Consider the following 23,351-nt stretch of genomic DNA (forward strand, 5'->3'; position numbering starts at 1 on the left):
TTAAACATATTTTTTTATTTAAACTACTTTTTTTAGCCAGTATAAAGATCAAGTTTGGAGAAAATTCCTCTCCAACTCTAGTTTCGTTAAAGACATTTCACTTTTGTGAATTGTAAAAAATATCAGATGATTTTGATTTTCAAAGAAATGGCGAATTATATAACAATTTCCATATTTTCGGTATGGAATATGAAGTCACTTTTTGATTGAATTTTTGAAAGGTTTAACCCGATATTGAATTACCCATAACTTCAATTTTTTGGTCCTTTTTTCAATGAAATCATAATGCCCAAAACAATTTGAAATGATTGGTATTCCAATATACTCCAAACAATTTTTCTGAACAAAGCCATGAAAAAGTTCAGAGTGTATTTCTATTAATAATGGATAATGTGATGGAACATTTATTGATTACATATGGTAATTTTAGGCTTATTACATGGCTGAGTGAATATATAAATGAAACAACTATTGATATAATGAGAAAATCTCAAATTCCAATTTAAAGATAGGAACAGAAGCATTTTAATAATAGAATTACTCCATCCTTAATAGCTATAAGAAGCCATTCATGTCCATTTACTATTCTCATTTAAAACAAGAAAATTGAAATAATATATACAAACTAATATTTACAAAATAAAAACAAAAAGCCATGCAATACAGACAATGTGCACAACAAAAAATTAAATGTTCTGTATCAGTTTTGGGAAATTGTCAAATTTCCTTCAAGGTTCAGTTCAGAGTCATCAACTTTCGTTCCACAGACCTTCTCTATATACCACTTTGACTGTTTCCTCATTTCCTCGTTCAAATACATTCCATCAAATAATTCATAAATTGTTTTTTCTTCAGAAAACAAGTTTGCTCCAAGTGCCAGCTTATTACCATTTATCTGGACCCCGGATGCAGCAAGTAAAGTCGGATATACATCGAACATCAGTGCTTTTGGTCTAATCCTTGTTTTTGGCTGTACAACAGAGTTAATTATCGTCAAAATCGGTTTTCTACGAACATAACCGAGATTATCGCAGTGACCATTTACGTAATCGTTCATAATTAAGTGGTCACCCACAATTAAGATCGTAGTTTCATTATAATAGCTCTGTTGTTTGAGCCACTCAAGGAATTCATATATTTGGCGGTCATTGCACCTATTTGTGTCCTTAATTGCGTTAGATGTGACATTACAATATTTACATCTCAAACCAGGTGAATGAGTATCCATTGTAGTGTACACGTAGAAGAAAGGACTTCCAGATTGACCAAGTTTCGTCAGATGTTTCTTCACATTTTGGATTTGTACGTAATCATGCACCCATTTCCACGCGAAAGGGTCTGTTTCTGACTTGGAATAGACATCCTTCCTGTCAAAGCCATGAGCGGTGTACACGTACCCGTGATTCAAGTCTCCAAAGTGTGTTCCGAACGTTGCCATGTTGACATAACCGTTTTTCTTTGTTATGTCTCCAAGACATTTCATTTGCGGGTAAAACATGAGTTCTCTGTAAGAAACAGATGGATTGTGTGGTTTCCCTGTAGGAGCACCACATAACATTGCGAATGTAGCACCAAGTGAATACGTTGTTGGCCTCAAAACATTGATTCCGCCGAGTTTTCCTTCGATATCAGTGAAATGAATGTTTTTCGGGTCTAAAGAGATGTTTTCTAAGTGCGGAATAAGGGATTCATCGAATGCGCCACCGTTCTGCTTCGATCCGAACGTGTTCTCGACAGATTCTAACATGATTATCAACATGTTTCGCTTCTTTTTTGGAAAAGTAATGATGTTGTCAGAAAAAACGTAATTTTCTTTGTAGAAATTGGAATCTGTGTACTCCGATGGCTCATAGATCATGTAGCCAAATGATAGGAATGATAGTAACAGTAGGAATGTTAATTTGGTCGATGTAAAGTCAAATGAAAAAGATAATTTAGAATTTTCTGGGAAAAGTGTGATTCTGACTACTGTCCCGTTGTATACGTAATACGCAATATATATGAATATAGAAAATGACGGAATTATATTCTTGTAGAGTAACATTAAAATAATGTCGATTTTTTCACCGATATTTTGTTTTCCTTCGAACTGTGTTGCCATCAGCATTAGATGTTCTTCACCAATCGGCCCGAATTGCATGAAAGTGAACTTTAGAATACATGTTCCGACCAAAAAAAGTAAAGAAAAAACTAGTTTCTCGATTTTGTAGAGCAATTGTATTCTGTTGTATCTACCAGATGAATATCTTTTGGAGACAAGACTCGAAGAATCTTGTAGAACTGCGAAGTTTGTTGAAGATAATAAACGAGCTAAAATTGATGCAGTGATAATCTGTGCGACAGTTGCTTTCCTCGAAAAGAATACAAACTGCCTTAATGCAAAGAGAATAATGATAACTTTTGATATTTTAAAAAAATATTGTTTTTTATCGATTTGCTCATTATCTCGTGTTGATAGTATGTACACTATGGTCGGATATATGTAATACGTCAGTGGATTGATCAATATCTTCAATATTTTCATACTTTGGCTTTGATCAATTCGAAAGACGATTAAAAATCTCAAAAATCATCAGGGGAGAAAAAAAAATTTTTTTTGAATATAAATCAGAGATATTTGAGACGGTGGACTTAGTTTTGAAGAAAATCATCGATCGAGTGTACCTCTTTTATTTTATTACTTGATACGATTTTTGACTCAATTAAAAAAAAATTGAATGGAAATCACATTCAATTCATGATCGCACATTTTAATTTCTTTTATTAAATTTAATACTATGTACATAAATCTAAATAGTTGAAAAGTATAAAGTTGAACTGCTCCGAACATTTTCTAAGCTTTTCCGATATTTATAAAAATATGCGATTTATTCAATAATATGCGGTTTTAATCTGTTTTTGAATTTTTGGTTCTTTGTTCTCTCAAATATGAATGTTAATGGATTACTCAATTTAGCAATAAATTTCATTGCGCCCATCCTTCCTTTACTAATATACTACATAATCAAAGGAACTCTCACATGGAAAGGCATTTGTTTAAACATATTGAAGATATTTCTTCTTATATACTGGATAATGACGTTCATATTTCTTCACAATGTATCAGAGCTTCTTAATGACATATACTACGATCCAAAGTTTGCAGTTGCCTCGCTTATCGTTATTTTCATATATAATACCCAAACAGAATACAGAGAGCTTGCAAAAGAAGAAACAAACTTCTTCAAGATATTCTTTTACGTAACATTTATAATTTATCTTTCAATTCTTACGATCATCGTCGGAATTTTAAAAGAAACTTATGCAACCATTGGATATTTGTACGAGGATGAAATATTATCAATGATGAAGCAAGCAGATGGCTATACTTCTAATCTCGACGTTGTTCTACCATTTATTTTCAAGTATTCGATTCCGATTTTCGCAGCTACAGGACTTTTGATGTATATTTATTACAAAACTACACAAAATGAAATAACAATCTTCAAGATCTTCTCATTTCGTCTAAGTATAAGTTACGTCCTCATAATTTATTTAATTTCATGTTATTTACATTTCGTTAAAATACTACGTCCTGATGTTCATCCCATTGGCAACTTCCTTAAGGACAATGCTTATTTGGTCAAGAACCAATCGATCATTTTCCCAGATAAGAAGAAAAATCTTTTGATTTTTGCGCTCGAAGGATTTGAAATAACATTTGCTTCGAAGAAGAATGGAGGAGCTTTCGATACCTCCTACATGCCATACCTTGAAAGTCTTGCTGCTGATAAGAACAATATCCACTTCACTCAGCACAAAGATGGGAAGTTTGGCGGACCACAGTATTGTGGAAGAATTCGATTGACATCGCAAGCACATTTTGCAATGACATGTGGCTATCCATTGATTGACAATTTCGAGAGATTCAAAGTCAGTGGCGGAAAGATTTACATGTCAAAAGTTACATGTCTTGGAGATGTAATGAGTCAAAATGGATATGAAACATCTGTTGTCATTCCTTCATGGTGGTATGATTGGGGCCTTGGAGGAATATTCGAATACCATGGATTTAAGAGGAAATTCCAAAACACAGATATAAAGAAGACAGCAATAAAATGGGTGAAAGACAAATACACATTTGATTTCATTAAGAAGGAATTGACAGAGTTGTATAAGATAGGAAAGCCATTCTATTTACATACAATGAATATGGATACACATGAAAAAGGAATACTTTGTGATCTCTGTCCTGATGCCGAAAAAGGAGAAAATAATTATCATAGAGTTTATAAATGTTTTGATAAACAATTTGAGAGTTTCCATAAATGGCTTCAACAACAGCCTTTCTACAATGACACAGTCATCATATTGATTGGAGATCATTTATCAAGAGATCCATATCATCCGAGAGCTGCTGCAAAAGCAGGAGTTGATAGAAGAACATATAATTTAATCATTAATTCAGATTTTGTTCCACTAAATAGAACAGGAAGAAGTTTCACAAACTTAGATATATATCCAACAGCATTAGGTGCTCTTGGTGCTAAGGTGTATGGAGAACAAATTGGTCTTGGAACAAACATGTTCTCAAATAGAGAAACAATGGAAGAAGAGTTCGGACTTGGCCCACTTGAAAATGAGTTCGGAGGACTTATTTCTTTCTATCACACTGTTGTTGAAGGCGGTCAAGCTGCCTCTAGTTCATGTGATAGTTCTGAACCATGCGTCATGGCAAACATGACACAATTGTAATAGATATATAAAGAATGTTTTTTTTTGTGTAATTATATAAAATTTATCTTTCCAATAATTAAAAATAATATCAACTCAATGACACATCATGCATATATTGAATAATATACAAATATTGCCTAAATCTGAGGTTGACGAACATGATTAAATTTCATATTTAATTTTTCATTTTCTCAGTATATGAGAGATATCATACAGTCAAAATTTATAGATCATAGATATGTACATATTAGATTATATTCATAATACCAAAATAGAAAAAAACTTTTTTAACTAAATAATATAACAAGATATATATGACTCACTGATAAAATGCTGTCATTTTCTTATTTGATCTATAAAGAAGCTTTCTAGTTAGATTTTTTAGAAAACTACCAAAATGAGATATAATATTTAATAAAAGTTTTATATTTGAATTTCCTATGAAAACATCTTATATTTAGTACCAATATAAATACATCAATATCTAATCAATGAGATGTTAAGGTGAAGACAATGAATTTGAAAGATTAACAAATTTTGTAAATTGGGATTAACATAATTATGATATATAAGGAATTTTAGCATATATTGAATAGATATGAATTTCTTGAGGTACAAAACTACGCAATCAGAATAAATTTGTGGAAATATGTGTCTTTCCGGTATAAATGCACAGACAATGCCCCTGAAATGACACACAGCTATATAAGAGCATATGACCCTATTGTCGTTCATTGTTCCACATTCATAACTTAATTATTCAAAATAAAAAAGTGACAATTCAAAATGAATATTTTAAATTTTTTTGCTTCAAAACAAGGACGTTTTACAAATTTTAGAAGCTCAATACCATTAATTCCATTTGCCCTTTCATTTCTAATTGCATTTCTCACTATATTTTTCCGCAAATTTTATTATAATTCACAAATTTGGTCTTTATATCCAGAATTTGATGGTGTTGATGAAAAATTGTCGATTATAATAGTTACTCATGCACCAAGAAAGAAATTTATTCGTACTCAACTTAAAAGAATTGCATTTGGCCAAGTTCCACACTTAAAAGAAATATTTATTTATTGGGCAGATCGCAAAAATCCATTACCCGATCTCAGCTTTTTTGGTTTTAAGCTTAATGATGGACATATTCCCGTAAATATTCTTCCAACAACAAAAGAATTTGTTTCAGAACGTTTTAAACCGCCGCAAAATCTCACTACACAAACAATTTTAGCAATGGATGATGATTTACTCATTTCTGGCTCAGAATTAGATCGTGCATTCGTTGTTTATATAAAAAATAATTTTACAAACAGAATATTTGGTTTAAGAACGCGTTCTTGTCCCAGTGGACACTACAGAATCTTCGAATACAACAAACCTTATACAATGGCTTTAACAAACTTCGCATTTTTAAATGTGAAGATGTTAGAAGCATTTAATAAACCAGAATACTCAAAAATGGTTGATTATATTACAGAAAATAGAAATGGAGAAGATATTTTAATGAATTTTATTATTGCAAAAGAATTTCAACTTCCACCAATTGTGATGAAACTAGATGTTCTTCACCTTGGTATTTTCGACGGATTTAGCGCAAAATCCGGTCATTTGGATAAGAGAAGCAATTGCTGCAAGAAATTCAGCGAATTCTTCGGTGAAAACCTTGTGGAAAAGTATGAAATGAACTCTTTCCTCCCAAAAACATGGTAAATTGTATTGTTTGAGAATTTTTTTAGATAATTTTTTTATTTACTCATTATATGTTTAATAAAATCACTTTGATATGTATATTAGGTGTGAGAGACCATAAGATATGTGATTAAAATGATATTTGTTGTTTACATCATGAATGATTTGATAATTTTTTTATTAACAAACGATCGATCAGAATGCATAGCACTACAAATGGATGTAGTGCTAATTTGAATCATTAAATTATGATATATCAGTTGTAATTTCAAATGATTTTGAAAAGTTTTATGTTTTAAGTTATTGGCATGAATAGAAAAAGATTTTAAATAAGAAACAAGTTTATTCCTCTATTTCTTTAAAAAAACAAGGCAAGAAAATAAATAATTAATATCTAGAAGTATAATTCTCGAAAAGGAGAGGAGAAGTCTTCTCTTCATTAGTAGGCTCTCTATCAACAGGTATGAAATGCTCCATATCTTCATTCGTCAGCTGATTTGATAATTCAATCAAATCATCTGTTACATCGTTACGCCACATCACACTTTTAAGACTTAGTATCTGTTGGAACGACTCTTCATCAACTATTTCGTTCCTTTCTTCAATAACTTGGTCAATGTTATTTGTGTACTTAAAAGTGACATCTGAACAATCATAGGGTCCTACAGCAACTACGTGGGCGACTTGGATACCGCGACCAACGAAAATAAGAGGGTTTTCTATACTTCCAAAATCTAAATTGCAAGGAATGAATCTTTTCTCTTCAGGATCGAATACTTCGAGCCATACTCTTGAATGGGATATGAGCTTGCAGAATCTGACATGGTAATCAAGACATCTTAAAATTGTTCCGAATAATATGCATTGTTCGATCAAACTACCGGTTCTTACTCTGTTAATTAGCTCTGGATTCTCATATTCGGGTATTCTGATCGCTGCTTTACAGTGGTGACAGAGAAATCTTTTGACACCAATTGCTCCTTGCTCTTTTTCTGTTCTAGTGGGTGGACGATCTTCTTGGAAGACTACTGTTGACTGTCTGCAGTTAAGGCATTTTGGTTTAGCGTATTTTTTCATATATGTTCTAGTAAACCATGTAATTAACTGTAATAGTCTCTGTTTTGATGGATTTACTGACAAAATTTCGTTTGGTACTAGTTCTCTATAGTTCATTGTTGGTGGAGAGTAAACCTTTAAAATTTTACGATGTAATAAGTTTAAATCCTGATGAACTTTAAATCCAGCGTCATTCATCATGACTGCTTCATATTTTACTGCATGAAAACAGTCTTTGCAAAATTTTTCCATAATTTTTGAATCTGATTTTGTCGAAATATAAATCTCTATTGGATCAGTAGATATCGGAGGAGTATTGTTGAATACTACAGATGCTAATGTGGCATTTATTTCTTGTTTTTGAGGGCAATACATAATAAAATCTGAAGCAGGCTGAGAAATTCCTAAAAAGGGAGCATAATCAGCAAAGCATTTTGCTAATGTAACATCCCTTGTAATGTCTGTTTGATATGACTTTCCACAATACCAAAATCGAACTCGAAGCATAAATTTTTTTTTGGATTTTTTTTATAAAATTGTTCAATTTGGCTGTTACTTCATATTATGGATAGCATTGATATGAAGAATATTTTTCTCAAGTTTTGGCTAGGGTATTCTCCAAGATGAACATTCATCTCATATTTCGAAAGGAATTTGAACACTTTTGATAGAAAATAAGAAGACAATATACATACTTTAAGAACATTCGAGTTCCATTCATCTAAATAAGCGAATATTTGAAGAAAATTCAATCACAGATCTTAGATTGAAAGACAAGCATAAGTAAGCATGTCTCATTTGATAAGTGCATTGCTTGAATGCCCATAAAAATCATATTTGCAATTCTTTGTTATTGAATAGACATTAAATACAATCCAACAAACTTTATGTTATCAAAATATTCAACGATGATAAGTCTGTTTCCAAAGTGGTTAAATTCTGAAAAAGGATGAATTTTATATGATAATAAATAACATTTTTAGTAATATTTGAACAAAAAGCCAAAATATTGTGTAGGCGACTGCATGTACTCATAATAGAATGGAGAAAGTATGTGTTATAAAGGAAATAAGTTGAGTAAAATTAATGATGTGAGTATTCGATAATTTTTGTCTAGTTTTGTACTTATTCCTGAACTTCCTCAATTTTAACAACTCCGAGTCCATCTTTTGCTGTAGAAAGCTGAGCATAGAAGCCTGATCTACCAAGTGCAACAACTTGGGCTTTAACTAAATCTCCAGGCTTAGCAAAATCAGATGCGATAACATTATCTACATCATGTTCTTGTATATCGACTGATCTTAACTCAGCCAATAATGGAGATTGTAAAGGCTCGTCGTTACACGAGAGCAAAACTAAGTGTAATTCTTTTCTCTTAGCTCTAATAACACGAGCAATAACAATATCGTCGATCTTTGGAACAATTGCTCCACGAATGGGAATAAATTCGTCGTTATCCATTTTTCCCCAAACAGTGGTAAATTTGGAGCCATCCTTCTTTACCATAAAGCTTTCATCACGCTTTGAGTTTAAAGGAAGGGTATCACCTGGTAACAAAATAGTCATTTGAATTTTTTTTTTGTCTCACAAAAATACCGACACGAGTTGTGCATTTGAAGACTGTAGTCGACAATCAGATGTTGATTGTTGACTTTGTTCCTCATCTGATGTACAATGCCTTAACAAGTACCTCAGATGAGGAACGAAGACTGCAATCAGATGTTGATTGTCGTCAAAAGACTTAAAAGATCTTTCTTAAGAGCCTTTTAAATCTTTGTTCCTCATCTGATGTACAATGCCTTAACAAGTACCTCAGATGAGGAACGAAGACTGCAATCAGATGTTGATTGTCGTCAAAAGACTTAAAAGATCTTTCTTAAGAGCCTTTTAAATCTTTGTTCCTCATCTGATGTACAATGCCTTAACAAGTACCTCAGATGAGGAACAAAATCAGCAATCAACATCTGATTGTCGACTAAAGTATTCGAAGATAGTTTAGAACAATCTTCGAAGTCTTTGTCTCTCATCTGAGGTACAATACCTTAACAATGACCTCAGATGAGGAACAAAGTTAACAATCAACATCTGATTGAAGAAGAAAGACATTGTAAACTCTCTCAAGCAGCCATTAAAGTCTTTGTGCCTCATCTGAATTACATAATCTCAACAAGTACACCAGATGAGGAATAAAAACCTTAATCAAATTGAAAAATAACTTCATCATAAGTTTCTTGTTATTTGAATATGACTTAGGCAAACTATTTAATCTTTTTAATGGTAGAAAAGTTACATTATTCATAGAATAGTCGTAATTTCCTTTGAGCGCTTCTCTTATTAATGAAAATGGACAAGTTGTCAAAACACAACATTACTAACGTGTGGAAATGCAGAGAATGCTTTCAAAACATATGTATATCATATAAAAAAACAAAATTGCTTTTTGGAGTTATGGTGGTTTAGATTTTTTTAGATGGTTTCATAAGTAACATAAGTATATATTTGATTTTTGTATATATCAGCCTCCATGCATTTGATTTTTTTAGACATTTGAGTAGGTTCAACTTTTAAAATGCGAAATCCATATTGTATACATAGCAGGACATATTGTTGTACATGAAATTTCTCTGCTCAAAAATTGAAAAGATAAATCAAAAAAAAATGACGTCGTCAATGGGAGAAGCATTTCGTTGGTGGAACGGCGTCGTAAGCACTCTTCCCCCACAAAACAGACCACCTAAATGTACTGTTCCACAGGCCACAACCTGTGTTTTTACAAAAATCTTACCGATTTTAGCAAAAAATGTTATTCCAAAAAATTCTGATCAGGAATACTGGAATTCACTTCGAGTATTTGTTGCAACATTCCTTTGCACAGATAATGTCCCAGATCCGCTTACTGAATTTTCTGATTTTCTTGCTTTTCTTTACGATCACAGAAAAATTCTTCGACCGGAAAGTAGTTCTGATTGCCTTCAATTCTTTACTCACATGACTCTTATGTTTAGCCCTCATTCTTTAGTTTACGACGCTCCTTATTTATGTGGTGATCCAAACATTTATTTGCAATCAATATTATATCTTAAAGATACATCTCATCCATTTTGGACGCAGATATTAACAGGAACGTACGAAATTGACACTTTATTTAATATGTATCAGTCATTTCATGTTCCTTCAGGCAATACAAGCGGAAAAGGATCATGGGAGTTCAGACTAAAAGTCGCCGAGATAGTTTACGAGCTTACTCTAGCAAGTTTATGCGGAAATCCAAATGCCGAAGAATATCTTCAAACTTTCAACACAAATACTATAGCAATCATCAAAGAAGCTCCACAGGATGTTGCTTTGTGCATGTCTAGATTGTATATTGGCATGATGAAACGACTCATGTTTACGGTTCAAGAAACAGAGCTAGAAGAGTTCGCTTTCCAGCTTCTCAATGCAGTTGTCAAGAAAGAAATCACATACAACTACGTCATTAGGTTTTTCTTGACAATTCGACCGAAGATTTTGCGAGGATTCAAAATGATCAAAGTTGTTTCAATGGTTGGTGTTAATTCCACCCACGATATCGAGAACTTATGTGATTTAGCCACCGTGGCCGGTCCTGCTCCCGTAATTGTCTGTCTTGGCTGGAATATGTTCCAATCAAAAGTTTGGCATCGCTCCTGCTTCTCAGCCATACTTCAACTGGCCAACCAATACGACTCCGACACAGATCTCCGCGAATGGCTGATCCATTTCATCAAACTGCTCTTCATGTTCGTTTCTTTGACAGTTTTGAGAGGAAAATACGAGCAAAGAGCTGTTTTGATCTGCGAAAGCCTTGCGAGACTAATGCACGGAGGATTGCCGTGGGTCAGAAGAACTGTGATGGTTTCTGCTGCTTCTGCTTGGGCTTCTGGAAGTACTCCGCCTTATTTCGAACAATTTTTTACAATTGTGAGAGAAACTGACCCAAAATACGCTGAAGAGTACAATATGCTGCTAATGATGGATATAGATATGAAGTTCTTCCCATTCGATGGTAACACTTTGAAGTTGGTAAATATTTTACCTCAAAAACAAAAAGTGACAAAACTTGTAAAAATTCCAAAAACATCCACTCGCGCAAAGACACTGAAGGGAGGGACGAAGGCAAAGAAAGGAAAGAAGAAAGGTGGTACAAAGAGTGGAAAGACACTTACAAATGGTGTTGCTGCTCCAAAGAAATTTAGCGGTCCAAAAACTATTGCGTAATTTTATTTATGTTCTTGTTGTTTATGTAAAATGTTTTGATTATATATATATCAATTTTGTTTCTCATTATATATCAATTATAGTTCTATTCTGTTGTAAATACAAGGATACACTGATGCTCATATGACACATCTGTCTTCAATTCAAATTTTTGACAACCGGCGTGAAGCGCCATTGAAAATTAACCATAAATATCTGAATTGAAGGCCCTGTCATAGGGGCGTAAGTGTACCCTTAAAAAATCAACATAAAATGATAAAGGAACAAACAAATCTAGTTAGATAGTATTTTAGTTTAATATATTTTTGGCAGTTGTAAATTTAGGGTTGAATATCTTCTTTTATATAAGTTCATAACAATCGATAAGCAGATTATAATACAATTAAAAATATTAAGGAAATTGCTTAACTTATTTTCTCAAGTTGTGCAAATATCATTTAAGGGTGCACTTACCACTTTCTGACATTCTCTCAATTTTTTTGACACCCAAGCTTTATATCCCAATTTTCTAAGATCAAAAGTTAATATTTTTGATCGGGAAAAAGTAATTATAAATCATTATATAGTACCTAATATGGCTGCTATACTTTTATGCTATTAAAATAAAGATATATCAATTTTTTAAGAGCATGTCAGAAAGTTGTAAGGAGCTCCTTTAAAAGATATTTAAGGAAAAACAACGCATCATATTGCACTGTGAAATTAAATTGAAGATATGGTTGAACTTCTTCTTTCATATAGAACTAGCAATTGATAAACATTTTATCATATTGAACTGTGAAATTATTATAAAGAAATAGTTGGACTTTTTCCTTTATTCTGTGTAAATATCCATATACTAGGAGAAACAGTTCTTCATTAGGCAGAAATAAATTAATCGAATTTCTGTTATCACACTGGTTCAAAAATTTCATTCAGTAAACTTTGATATTGATTCTCTAGGGCTTCCATTTCACTTTCTGGAGTAACATTTATTAGTTTAGCTCTATGATTCTTTTCAGATTTTGTTTCTTCAATTTGGGAATAATTTGGTCTGTCATTAAGGGCAAATTCAGATGATAACTTCGGGTTTATTGTTTTTACAGAATATGAAACTGGAGAAATCAAAAAAGCATTATGATTGATGAGGAAATTTAATATTTTTTGAACTAATTCATTAAAGTCTGATTTTTTGATCAAAATTGCATATTCTTGAGAATTTATTATAATGGGTTCTGAATATTGGAGATTTTGAGTTCGATAAGTGAGATATAATCCAAAATAGCCGGCCATAAGTTCATTTTCTTGACTCTTATATATTACTAAGCCTAAGAATGTTGAATATGCAGCTTGACAACGGCCAAATACTAAAGGGCGTGGAGAATCATATGAATGAATATTTGAACCATTCATTTTCCTCCAGCAAGCAACAAAATCCTCAAATGTTGATCCAGAAGAATCCAAAAATTCTTTTACAATCTGCCTTGCAAAAAAGGTCTGGGAAAATCTTTGCGATTCCAAAAGGAAAAATGAATATATTTAAAGGAATTTACGTTAAATTTCTTCTTTATCCTTGCTGAGAAGCACTTTTGTCATTGGTTCCAATTGTCTAATCATTGATTTATAAATTGCGTAAACTATTCAATTTCAAATATAAAAAATTACTCTTCATTATGTTAGCAACATATTTGCACGTATTTACTGGTTCTAAAAATCAATTTTAAAGAGCATAATGTTTAAAGCAAGGAGGATTCGAAAACCAGGAAGGCTTACATACTCAATATTCTTTCTTTGGTTTTTAGTATATCCTCTAAAGAATCTCTTTCCAACCGAATTAAGAGCTACACTGACACAAAAACCATCAATTTTCTTCGGATTTGTGTCAACAGGAAATTTAAAGCGAGTTAATTTCGTTTATAACAACTGGATCCATAAATTACAATATCCGCATGATTATGCTTTTATTTGCAAAAGGCCAAATAACTCAAATTTAAAATACATCGAACCATACCATAAATATATGGTCTATGCTGGTAGATCATACAGCTGGCCAGAACAAAACAAAGATCGTGCTGCTAGAAGAATGACCGGATTAGAATATTTTTTATATAACACTACAAATGACTATTATTGGTCCCTAACAGATGATGTTCCTATTGATGTCGATAACATGGATAAAATTCTTCGCCATTTACAGAATAATTATCTCCCTTTAAATGAATCAGTATTTATTGGTCATAGTCTTAAAGGATGGTTTATCCAGGGAGGAACTGGATTCTTACTCTCAAGATATGGAGCAAAAATGATCATTGAACACGCTGTTGACTGGGTTAGAGATATTCCATACGAAGATGATAAAGCAACACTTGATTTTAGAATATGGATGGGACTTTCTAAAAGAGATACATACTCCAGTCTGATGTTTGGCGAAGAACCTCGAGTTTTTAATCAATCTGAATTTTGGAAGCAAAAACTACCTCGTTGTCATTCATTCCACAGAAGCAGGTGCAGTGATAATTATAAAATAACCGATCTTCACGCTCTCCACACAAGAAAAATGAATGCATCACTTGCAATGGAAAGATTGAAGCAAGCAAAGAGGGAATCAACAGATCTTTACTTCTACTATTGTTATATGGACCTATATTTATGTAGAGGAGAGAAATATAATCCTAATTTTGATTGTCCTGTAAAAGGACTTTATGTTTAATAATATATTATGTTTTGTATTCTTGTTTTAAAATGTTGTTTTCTATTTATATAATTCTTTACATTAAATCAAAAATTAAATCAAATAACAAGATATCCATACAATTTCGTTTAAAAATTATTAGATCAGTTTTTGAAAGCGTTTAGTGTTCAAGGATACTATTGTAGAGTTAAATGTGTACAAATTTTTTATCATAAATATAGATAATTCAATTCTTTTCAACTCCAGCGAGTTCATTAAAATGGATATATTTCATAGTACCGCAAAAATTCTTTTTTACAAAACTTCATTCAGCAAATTTTAAAATTTACCCACAATTCCGAACTTTTGCAACTCTTTTTCAAAAACAAACACACAGGATGAGTCCTAGAAGCCGAAAATCTTATTTTCATCGACATTGCTATAGCTATTGTGGCTTTTCATATCGATGAACTTAATCAAAATTCAAAAATTAAATTCAAAAACTTCAAGATCATTGTTTTCCACTTGTTTAAGATTAGTTTATCATGCTGATGAATTTAAAAGATATTTCATATTTATATCTTGCCAAACTCATATCTGATGATTATCATATCAAAGAGGTCAACAATGTTGTGCTTATTTCAATCTTTCTGTTCTATAAAGAATACGGAATTAATTTAAACAAATCAGCTGATGTCAAAAAATATAATTTCGACAATCTCGATATTCTCACAGAAAATACAATTTACAGGGCAATCATGCATAATGACTTAGAAAATTTCGTTGCATTTACGGAACGAGATGAGTTTGATAAAGATCAAACACTTCCGTGCGATTTATATCCATCTTCTTACATCGCATTTTCATTACTTGAATTATGCTGTTATCATGGGGCAGTTAATTGTTTCAAGTTTTTAAGAACAAAATTTAATTCTGAAATAACTCGAAAATGTCTACAATTTTCATTTTTATGAGGGAATCCAGAGATCATAAGTGAATGTTTGAAATATCAAAAACCAGCTGATGATTGCATGTTATTTGCAATTATTTCACACAACATTGATTTTGTTACATTCTTGATGAATGAATTTAATATTACAATCGATTTAAAATTTTGCGCAGATTTTAATAATCTTGATTCATTTTTGGTTTATTTCGATCAAACAAATGAAATTAATATTAGCTTTATTTATTCTACGATATTTTCTATATCATCTCTTTCCGAATATTTCCTATTAAATGGTGCAAATATCAATGAAAAAAATATAAATGGAAAAACAGCTCTTCATATCGCAGTAGAATTTAATTATAAAGAAATAGTCGAACTTCTTATTTCACACGGTGCAAATATTAATAAGAAAGATAATAATGGAAGAACCGCTCTTCATATTGCTACACAATATGGTTATAAAGAAATAATCAAACTTCTAATTTCACACGGTGCAAATATTAATGAAAAAGATAAAAATGGAAGAACCGCTCTTCATATTACTACACAATATAATTATAAAGAAATGGCCGAATTTCTTATTTCACATGGTGTAAAAATTAATGAAAAAGATAGATTTGGACAAACCGCTCTTCATGTTGCAGCGGAATTTCATAGTAAAGAAATAGCCGAACTTCTTATTTCAAATGGTTCAAAAATAAATGCAAAAAATATATATGGCAAAACAGCTCTTTATTGTGCAGTTGAATATCATAGTAAGGAAATAGTCGAACTTCTTCTTTCACATGGTGCAATAATCAATGAAAAAGATAAAAATGGAGAAATTGCCCTTCATGCTGCAGCGAGAAATAATAGTAAAGAAATAGCCGAACTTCTTATTTCACATGGTGCAAAAATAAATGAAAAAAATATAAATGGAAAAACAACTCTTCATATTGCAGTAGAACTTAATTATAAAGAAATAGTGGAACTTCTTATTTCACATGATGCAAATATTAATGAGAAAGATATAAATGGAAAAACAGCTCTTCATGCTGCAGCAAGAATTAATAGCAAAGAAATAGTGGAACTTCTTATTTCACATGGTGCAATAAATAACGCTCTTTCAAGGCCGTCAATGAACCCGTATGTAATAACAGATTGATTTTAAATGAATTTTCATAAAATAATATATTCAGCAAAGGCGCTACGCGCATTTTAGCATTCTGGGCACGTAAATGCCCAGAATGAAATATGCAGAAATTTGAAACTTCGTTTCTTGGCCTGGACAATTTTTTATGTGATCTAAAAGCTTTACATAAATATCAGTATGATTTATCGCCAAACATGTATCATTAATTATATAATAAATTTCGTCATGACATAGTCATAATGAATATATAAAAGATAAATCCTAAAATCAATCCATAATGACATCCCATACAATTTAGCTCTTTGAGTCCTTTATTATCATCAGATTTTTATCGTATCTTTACCGAGTGCAGCATGTTTTTTTGATAAGGATGTAGCTCGCACTAGAAACATCTAATTTATATTTACTACGAACTTCTGGCTGTGCTCTTCTTTCTGGTTAATTCAAACTATATTTTTATAAAATATAGGGTGTCCAAAGGTGCGTTTAGCACAGCGCTCTATATGAGACTATTAAAGGAGATATATGCTGATTATAAATATATAATAAAAAATATGAATATATGTATATGATGAGTAAGTTGTATTTTGGCGCCATGCCGGGATATAAAATGAATTTTGAGACAAGAGGCGGTTTCGCGGGAAATTTTGGCGGGATTTTTTTCATTTTTTTAATGAATCATAAAGAAAACATCCTCGCTCTTGCAAAAAAATGCAAAGACTGTAAAAAAATCTACGAGACATTGGTAAAATGCTTCGGTATGGATGCTCCTAGCTATTCCACTGTAACGTATCATGTTAGGATGTATCACTTCATGAACAAAAAGGCGCCCATCATAAAAATTGACAAAAAATCGCCGGATCAAAGAAAAATCAAAGCAATTCTTCAAGCGCTAGATGAAGACCCAAGAGCATCACTCAGAAGGATAGAGGAGATGACAAAGATACCACGTACAACAGTCAGTTATTATCTGCACAATTATTTGAACTACAAACTAGCGTATACACGTTGGGTTCCGCACAACCTTAATTCAGTTCAAAAAAAATCTAGAGTCCAATCTTCGAAAGAGCTCCTCTCTATATTGGGTGCGTATCAATCCAAGAAGTTTCGCTTTTTAGTAACAGGGGACGAGTCTTGGTTTCAATATGCAACAGAAGCCAAAATCATGTGGATCCCGAAGGATGAAAATCTGCAAACATTCCCGAAGAAAAAAATTGACACACCAATGATGATGTTGTCGGTTTTTTGGGGCGTGAATGGCATCATCGCAATTGATATTCTTCAAAAACCTAATACGATGAATGCTCAGTATCTAATTGACAATGTTCTTACTCAAATTATCAATTCTGATGAGTTTGAGAAATCCAAACAACAAAAACAAAAGTTTGCAATTCATTTTGATAATTCAAGAGTTCACAAAAGTCATAAGGTAATGAATTACTTGGTGGAAAACAATGTCAAAGTTGTTCCAAACCCAATTTATTCACCTGATATTGCACCCTCTGACTTTTATTTATTCGGCACGCTAAAAAAGAGAGCTGAAGGACGCGAATTCGCGAGTCCAGATGATCTTGAAAATTTTGTAAGAGAGCAATTTGAGCAATTTTCTCATGATGATTTAAAGCGTGTCTTTCAAGCCTGGATCGATCGCTGCGAACGCGTGATTGAATCCAATGGTGATTATATTTAAATAAACTTTATATATATGTAACTTGTTTATTTCTATTCGCAGTATTCAGGTTTGTGCTAAACACACCTTTGGACACCCTATATTAATTATGATAATTTTCATTCCCAAAATTGTGATAGTGCTATAATTATAAACAACAGTTCTAAGTATTATTTTTACAGAGTTTGTGAGTTCTAAGGCTCGTGGAAAGCAGAATAGGCACAGAATATTTTAATTCTCTTGAAATAATTGTGAAAGTAAAAATAAGTCACTTTAAATCTCTGATTTTCACATTCAGATGTTATATATTTATAAAAATAACAAGAAGTCACGTGTTCAAAGGAGAGGAGAAGTCAACCACTCTATGGCTGAGTCGTCATCAGTTTACCCAAGGATGAGCCAACGCTCAAAATTGGATTTCTTTAACCAAGAAGCTCTAAAAATTCGATTCAACATGAAGTCGATAACGATAATTCTCATTTTAGAATTCAATTTTTGAATAGAACTGAAATGAATTTTTTTATTTTATTATTATTTTTTTGGACTTGAAAGAAAACCATTCATAAAGATTTTAGATAATTTTTTACATTATCTTTTGCAAGATCCATTGCTGTTTGTCCATTATTATTCTTTGCTTCTTTATCAGCTCCATTAGAGATAAGATATTTAACAACTTCAAGATGACCATTCTTTGATGCAGAAATGAGTGGAGTATCTCCATCATTATCCTTTGCTTCTTTATCAGCTCCATTAGAGATAAGATATTTAACAGCTTCAAGATGACCATTTATTGATGCACAAATGAGTGGAGTATCTCCATTAATATTCTTTGCTTCTTTATCAGCTCCATTAGAGATAAGATATTTAACAGCTTCAAGATGACCATACTGATGCAAATGAGTGGAGTAGATCCAAGACTATTATCCTTTGATTCTTTATCAGCTCCATTAGAGATAAGATATTTAACAGCTTCAAGATGACCATTTATTGATGCACAAATGAGTGGAGTATCTCCAAGATTATTCTTTGCTTCTTTATCAGCTCCATTAGAGATAAGATATTTAACAGCTTCAAGATGACCATTCTTTGATGCAGAAATGAGTGGAGTATCTCCATCATTATCCTTTGCTTCTTTATCAGCTCCATTAGAGATAAGATATTTAACAACTTCAAGATGACCATTCTTTGATGCAGAAATGAGTGGAGTATCTCCATCATTATCCTTTGCTTCTTTATCAGCTCCATTAGAGATAAGATATTTAACAGCTTCAAGATGACCATTTATTGATGCACAAATGAGTGGAGTATCTCCATTAATATTCTTTGCTTCTTTATCAGCTCCATTAGAGATAAGATATTTAACAGCTTCAAGATGACCATAACATGATGCATAAATGAGTGGAGTAGATCCAAGACTATTATCCTTTGATTCTTTATCAGCTCCATTAGAGATAAGATATTTAACAACTTCAAGATGACCATAACATGATGCATAAATGAGTGGAGTAGATCCAAGACTATTATCCTTTGATTCTTTATCAGCTCCATTAGAGATAAGATATTTAACAGCTTCAAGATGACCATTTATTGATGCATAAATGAGTGGAGTATATCCATATTATTCCTTTGATTCTTTATCAGCTCCATTAGAGATAAGATATTTAACAACTTCAAGATGACCATTTAAGATGATAAATGAGCGGAGTCTGATTATTTTTGTTTTTAACTTCTTTATCGCAGCCATGCTCAATCAGAGATTTAACGAGTGTAAGATTTCCTTTTTCACATGATTCGAATAAGATATTATTACGAATTTCATCATCATTTTTATTTAGAATGTCTTCACATACTGTTTCAAATAAAGTTTGATCAACTTTTCTTGAAAGATCATCAAGATATTTGTAAACGCCTTGATAATCGCTTGGAATAAAATAACGAGTATGATCGTATTTGTTATTTCTTGATCTAAGTAATGAATCATGAAGAGATTTGATAATATTGAAATAGTTGTTTTCATCACTAATGACAAGATTTTTATTGATGACTTGTTCACTGCAAAGGTCGAAATGAATGTATTCAACGAGTGGTGAGAAAATTTCACTTTCGTTAATGAGAGAGAATATGAAATTTGCTATCGAATCCTCATCTTTGATTAATAGTTTATCATTATTAAAAATACTTTGAATGATATTAAATCCGAGTTTCTTCGAAATTGATTTTAGATCATCTTGATCAATCTCGTAGAAATGAGAAGAAATGAAATCAACACATTCTGATATTTTACTCTCAGAACAAATATCAAAATAAATCTCGAGTAATTGAACACAGTTATTTTTATCGAGAACCATTTTGTCGAGATCCTGTGTTTTATATGGATCAATCAGTTCTTGTATTCCGAGTTTATTTCCGATGTAGAAAAGATCTTTCGATATTGTATCATTGCATTCAAATTCTGTTTTATTATATTGTAATATCTCTTTCAACACTTCATATGTTTCTTGTGATTCTACTTTCGTTTTGAGATCGATCTTTAGTGTGTTGTTATCTAATACATAAGTATTGTAAATCATTTGAGAAATTGCAACAGCGAAATATTTATTTATTTGTATTTCTACATTGTTTACAGTTAATATAACGCTTTCATTCATTTTGAAACCATGAACCCGTTCCAACATATGATTCTTTAGTTGGATTATTACCATTTTTGTTTTTGTTTTATTCAAAAAAATTGTTGGAATATTTATGGGTCCCGGCCAGGCCAAATAGAACCTATCGTCGTTCCAAAAATAGTGGTCGAGATGGTGTTTTACTAAGACGAAAACGAAGAATTTAATTGTTAAAATTAACATCATATTCCTTGAATTCCAAAATGATAATTATTCGTTATCATCAAAGGTAACTAAACTACTTTCGCCGATCCGATTTGCTCCATATTTAAAATATAGCTTGCATATGTAGAAGAAAAGCTAATTTTGAAGTACGCCCGAAATCCACCAACAGGATTTCGAGCTACTAAAAAGATACTTTTAAATGTGATTTTTTTTATAAAAAATTAAATTTATTTTAAGATCAGACTAAAAACCAATTTTATGGAAAATCTATATCGACAAATTTATTACTTATTGGGTATATAGATTTTTTGATTATGGCGATTATGTCTGATATGCTTCCAATAAGCCAAAACACATTTCATACTGATTTCTATAAAAGGTATCTTTATTATAGAAGTGTAAGCTATATCTGTTTGTTTTTTTATTACAACAAATTCAAAATTCTCTTATAAGGACTAGATGAAATCTGTATTATTAAATCATTAGCTAAATGAAGGTTCAAATAGAAAGTAAATATCAATTTATATGATACTGAAACCAAATAGTTCTTTTAATAAAAGATAACACGCTGAAAATTATTGAGTATTTGCAAATCTCAAAAATCTATTGGTGAATTTGGCTCAACTTTTAAAATTATAACATCCATATCAAATCATAAAAGCAGACAAAATTAAAGCCAAACCTATCGGCCAATTTTTTTTGATATTTTGATTTTTGAGGTATACTTTTAAAAGTGGATTTAAAGCACTTATGAAAAAACATTAACTTCTGTCGTTATAATTATTGATTTAGACAATAATGATTTTAATCTTTGATTATCAAAACACTAAAGTCATCTTTTTAACATTTGCTTGGTAGCATTAACTCAAGTCTAAAGTACTATTTTATGTGGCACTCTTAGAATTTTTGTATTCATTGTACACGCTGAAATAGTACCATTAAAGTTATGGCGGACTTTCAAAAAATAGTTTGGTCACCTTTTTATCATCAAAATTATCGGGACCGATAATTTTCTCGCTTGAGCTAAAAAGAGATAATTTGCTCGAAAGCCACCCTTAAGGCTGCACATAAAGCCCAATTGGGTTTAATTCAATATTTTTATATATAAAGTTAAAAATTTTTAACCCCTGATGAACCCGGTCTACGTATTTTCTTGACTACAAGAAAATTTTGTCATGACTACATTTTTATAAAAGATGGAAGAGCTAAACGTCGATGAGATTATTCATAATATCCAAAACGCCATTCCTATTAGCCAAGACCAGATCATTAGCCTAATAAAGAAATCTATGGACATTATTTTGGCAGAAAGTAACTTATTAGAACTTAAGTCTCCAATCATTTTCTGCGGTGATATTCATGGCCAGCTAGAAGATCTTTTTGAATTATTCAGAGTAGCAGGAGGTGAAGAAAACAACCAATTTCTTTTTATGGGCGATTACGTTGACCGAGGTTATTATTCAATTGACACAATATGCTACTTGTTAGCTTGGAAGATTAAAACAGGCAGAATTTATCTTCTTAGAGGCAACCACGAAGATAAAAACATTAATTCAGTTTATGGCTTTTTTGATGAATGCCAGAAGCACTTCTTTGGAAATCAGATATATGAGATGTTTAATATGTTATTTAATTGCTTACCTCTTGCAGCTTTAACTGATGGAAAAGTTTTAAGTATCCACGGTGGATTGTCGCCCGAGCTTGTTTACATCAGAAAAATTAATACAATAGATCGAGTCTGCGATATACCAAAAACCGGATGAATGGCCGACATTACTTGGAGCGACCCATCAGATATAGAAAATTTCAAAGGATACGAAAAATCATTCAGAGGTCAAGGTTATATTTTTGGTCAAGATATGGTAGAAAAGTTTGTCGAAGATAACAATTTAGATTTTATCACAAGATCCCATCAATTGGTTAATGAAGGAATTAAATGGTATTATGACAATAAGCTTGTTAATGTATGGTCGGCTCCAAACTATGGATATGTTAGTAATAATAAGGCAGCAATTTTAAAGTATGGATATACTGGCCCTGGAAGCAAAGAAGAAATCATTTTTGAAGCTGTACCTCAAGAAAGACGTAGACCTGCACAGACAGGTACACCACCATTATATTTTTCTTAATTATTTTTCTTAATTCGATATATAAATGATAATGTTTCTATAATAATAAATACCTATCTCATGTAATTGAAAGTTACTGCTGTTAACATGAAACAAAAGTTGTTCATTGAAAATATCCAGCAGATTATATTTTATTATTATATACGGTGACATATTGGATTAGAACATTAACCATCCAAAACCATGTGAATTTGTTAAAGATTCATCGAAATAATTCGAATGATTATTATAATATGAGAAAATCACTTTAGGTGAATAACCAAAGTACAATAGAAATGAAGTAACTTAATA

General features: G+C 31.7%; 12 protein-coding genes and 1 pseudogene across 13 annotated transcripts, besides 4 other annotated features; 9 read left to right on the plus strand and 4 right to left on the minus strand.

Annotated features, from left to right (window-relative positions):
- Positions 1-292: 292 nt before the first annotated feature.
- On the minus strand, positions 293-2,559 carry TVAGG3_0997840 (lipoteichoic acid synthase family; the record flags this gene model as incomplete). Its single annotated transcript, XM_001581352.2, has 1 exon — positions 701-2,140. The coding sequence occupies one exon, from the start codon at positions 2,138-2,140 to the stop codon at positions 701-703; it is 1,440 nt and encodes a 479-aa protein (XP_001581402.1).
- Positions 2,560-2,796: 237 nt separating this feature from the next.
- Positions 2,797-4,781, plus strand: TVAGG3_0997850 (lipoteichoic acid synthase family; the record flags this gene model as incomplete). The annotated part of the gene is made up of 1 exon (XM_001581351.1): positions 3,076-4,734. One exon carries the CDS (start codon positions 3,076-3,078, stop codon positions 4,732-4,734), a length of 1,659 nt encoding a protein of 552 aa, XP_001581401.1.
- Positions 4,782-5,502: 721 nt separating this feature from the next.
- On the plus strand, positions 5,503-6,505 carry TVAGG3_0997860 (glucuronosyl-N-acetylglucosaminyl-proteoglycan 4-alpha-N-acetylglucosaminyltransferase protein; the record flags this gene model as incomplete). Its single annotated transcript, XM_001581350.1, has 1 exon — positions 5,503-6,426. One exon carries the CDS (start codon positions 5,503-5,505, stop codon positions 6,424-6,426), a length of 924 nt encoding a protein of 307 aa, XP_001581400.1.
- A 222-nt stretch (positions 6,506-6,727) lies between these two features.
- TVAGG3_0997870 (peptide N-glycanase family protein) lies at positions 6,728-8,191 on the minus strand (the record flags this gene model as incomplete). The annotated part of the gene is made up of 1 exon (XM_001581349.1): positions 6,793-7,968. The coding sequence occupies one exon, from the start codon at positions 7,966-7,968 to the stop codon at positions 6,793-6,795; it is 1,176 nt and encodes a 391-aa protein (XP_001581399.1).
- A 245-nt stretch (positions 8,192-8,436) lies between these two features.
- Positions 8,437-9,050, minus strand: TVAGG3_0997880 (exosomal core protein CSL4 family; the record flags this gene model as incomplete). Its single annotated transcript, XM_001581348.1, has 1 exon — positions 8,587-9,027. The coding sequence occupies one exon, from the start codon at positions 9,025-9,027 to the stop codon at positions 8,587-8,589; it is 441 nt and encodes a 146-aa protein (XP_001581398.1).
- A 1,069-nt stretch (positions 9,051-10,119) lies between these two features.
- On the plus strand, positions 10,120-11,746 carry TVAGG3_0997890 (uncharacterized protein; the record flags this gene model as incomplete). Its single annotated transcript, XM_001581347.1, has 1 exon — positions 10,120-11,700. One exon carries the CDS (start codon positions 10,120-10,122, stop codon positions 11,698-11,700), a length of 1,581 nt encoding a protein of 526 aa, XP_001581397.1.
- Positions 11,747-11,829: 83 nt separating this feature from the next.
- Positions 11,830-11,934: a mobile genetic element.
- A 203-nt stretch (positions 11,935-12,137) lies between these two features.
- Positions 12,138-12,347: a mobile genetic element.
- A 1,045-nt stretch (positions 12,348-13,392) lies between these two features.
- Positions 13,393-14,435, plus strand: TVAGG3_0997920 (uncharacterized protein; the record flags this gene model as incomplete). Its single annotated transcript, XM_001581346.1, has 1 exon — positions 13,700-14,389. One exon carries the CDS (start codon positions 13,700-13,702, stop codon positions 14,387-14,389), a length of 690 nt encoding a protein of 229 aa, XP_001581396.1.
- Positions 14,436-14,895: 460 nt separating this feature from the next.
- TVAGG3_0997930 (protein of unknown function (DUF3447)) lies at positions 14,896-15,324 on the plus strand (the record flags this gene model as incomplete). The annotated part of the gene is made up of 1 exon (XM_001581345.1): positions 14,896-15,324. The coding sequence occupies one exon, from the start codon at positions 14,896-14,898 to the stop codon at positions 15,322-15,324; it is 429 nt and encodes a 142-aa protein (XP_001581395.1).
- Positions 15,325-15,381: 57 nt separating this feature from the next.
- On the plus strand, positions 15,382-16,443 carry TVAGG3_0997940 (molting protein mlt-4 family; the record flags this gene model as incomplete). Its single annotated transcript, XM_001581344.1, has 1 exon — positions 15,382-16,443. The coding sequence occupies one exon, from the start codon at positions 15,382-15,384 to the stop codon at positions 16,441-16,443; it is 1,062 nt and encodes a 353-aa protein (XP_001581394.1).
- Positions 16,444-16,897: 454 nt separating this feature from the next.
- Positions 16,898-18,201: a mobile genetic element.
- On the plus strand, positions 16,994-18,121 carry TVAGG3_0997960 (Mariner transposase; the record flags this gene model as incomplete). The annotated part of the gene is made up of 1 exon (XM_051254278.1): positions 16,994-18,121. The coding sequence occupies one exon, from the start codon at positions 16,994-16,996 to the stop codon at positions 18,119-18,121; it is 1,128 nt and encodes a 375-aa protein (XP_051079852.1).
- Positions 18,202-18,569: 368 nt separating the features above from the next.
- Positions 18,570-20,815, minus strand: TVAGG3_0997970 (annotated as a pseudogene). The gene has a single exon: positions 18,661-20,748. A coding segment is annotated over exon 1 (2,088 nt).
- Positions 20,816-20,991: 176 nt separating this feature from the next.
- Positions 20,992-21,912: a mobile genetic element.
- A 215-nt stretch (positions 21,913-22,127) lies between these two features.
- TVAGG3_0997990 (phosphoprotein phosphatase protein) lies at positions 22,128-22,694 on the plus strand (the record flags this gene model as incomplete). Its single annotated transcript, XM_001581342.1, has 1 exon — positions 22,128-22,694. One exon carries the CDS (start codon positions 22,128-22,130, stop codon positions 22,692-22,694), a length of 567 nt encoding a protein of 188 aa, XP_001581392.1.
- On the plus strand, positions 22,695-23,060 carry TVAGG3_0998000 (phosphoprotein phosphatase protein; the record flags this gene model as incomplete). The annotated part of the gene is made up of 1 exon (XM_001581341.1): positions 22,695-23,060. One exon carries the CDS (start codon positions 22,695-22,697, stop codon positions 23,058-23,060), a length of 366 nt encoding a protein of 121 aa, XP_001581391.1.
- Between the last annotated feature and the right edge of the window lie 291 nt (positions 23,061-23,351).

Source organism: Trichomonas vaginalis, chromosome I (assembly GCF_026262505.1).
Source record: "Trichomonas vaginalis G3 chromosome I, whole genome shotgun sequence".
Lineage (NCBI taxonomy): Eukaryota > Parabasalia > Trichomonadida > Trichomonadidae > Trichomonas > Trichomonas vaginalis.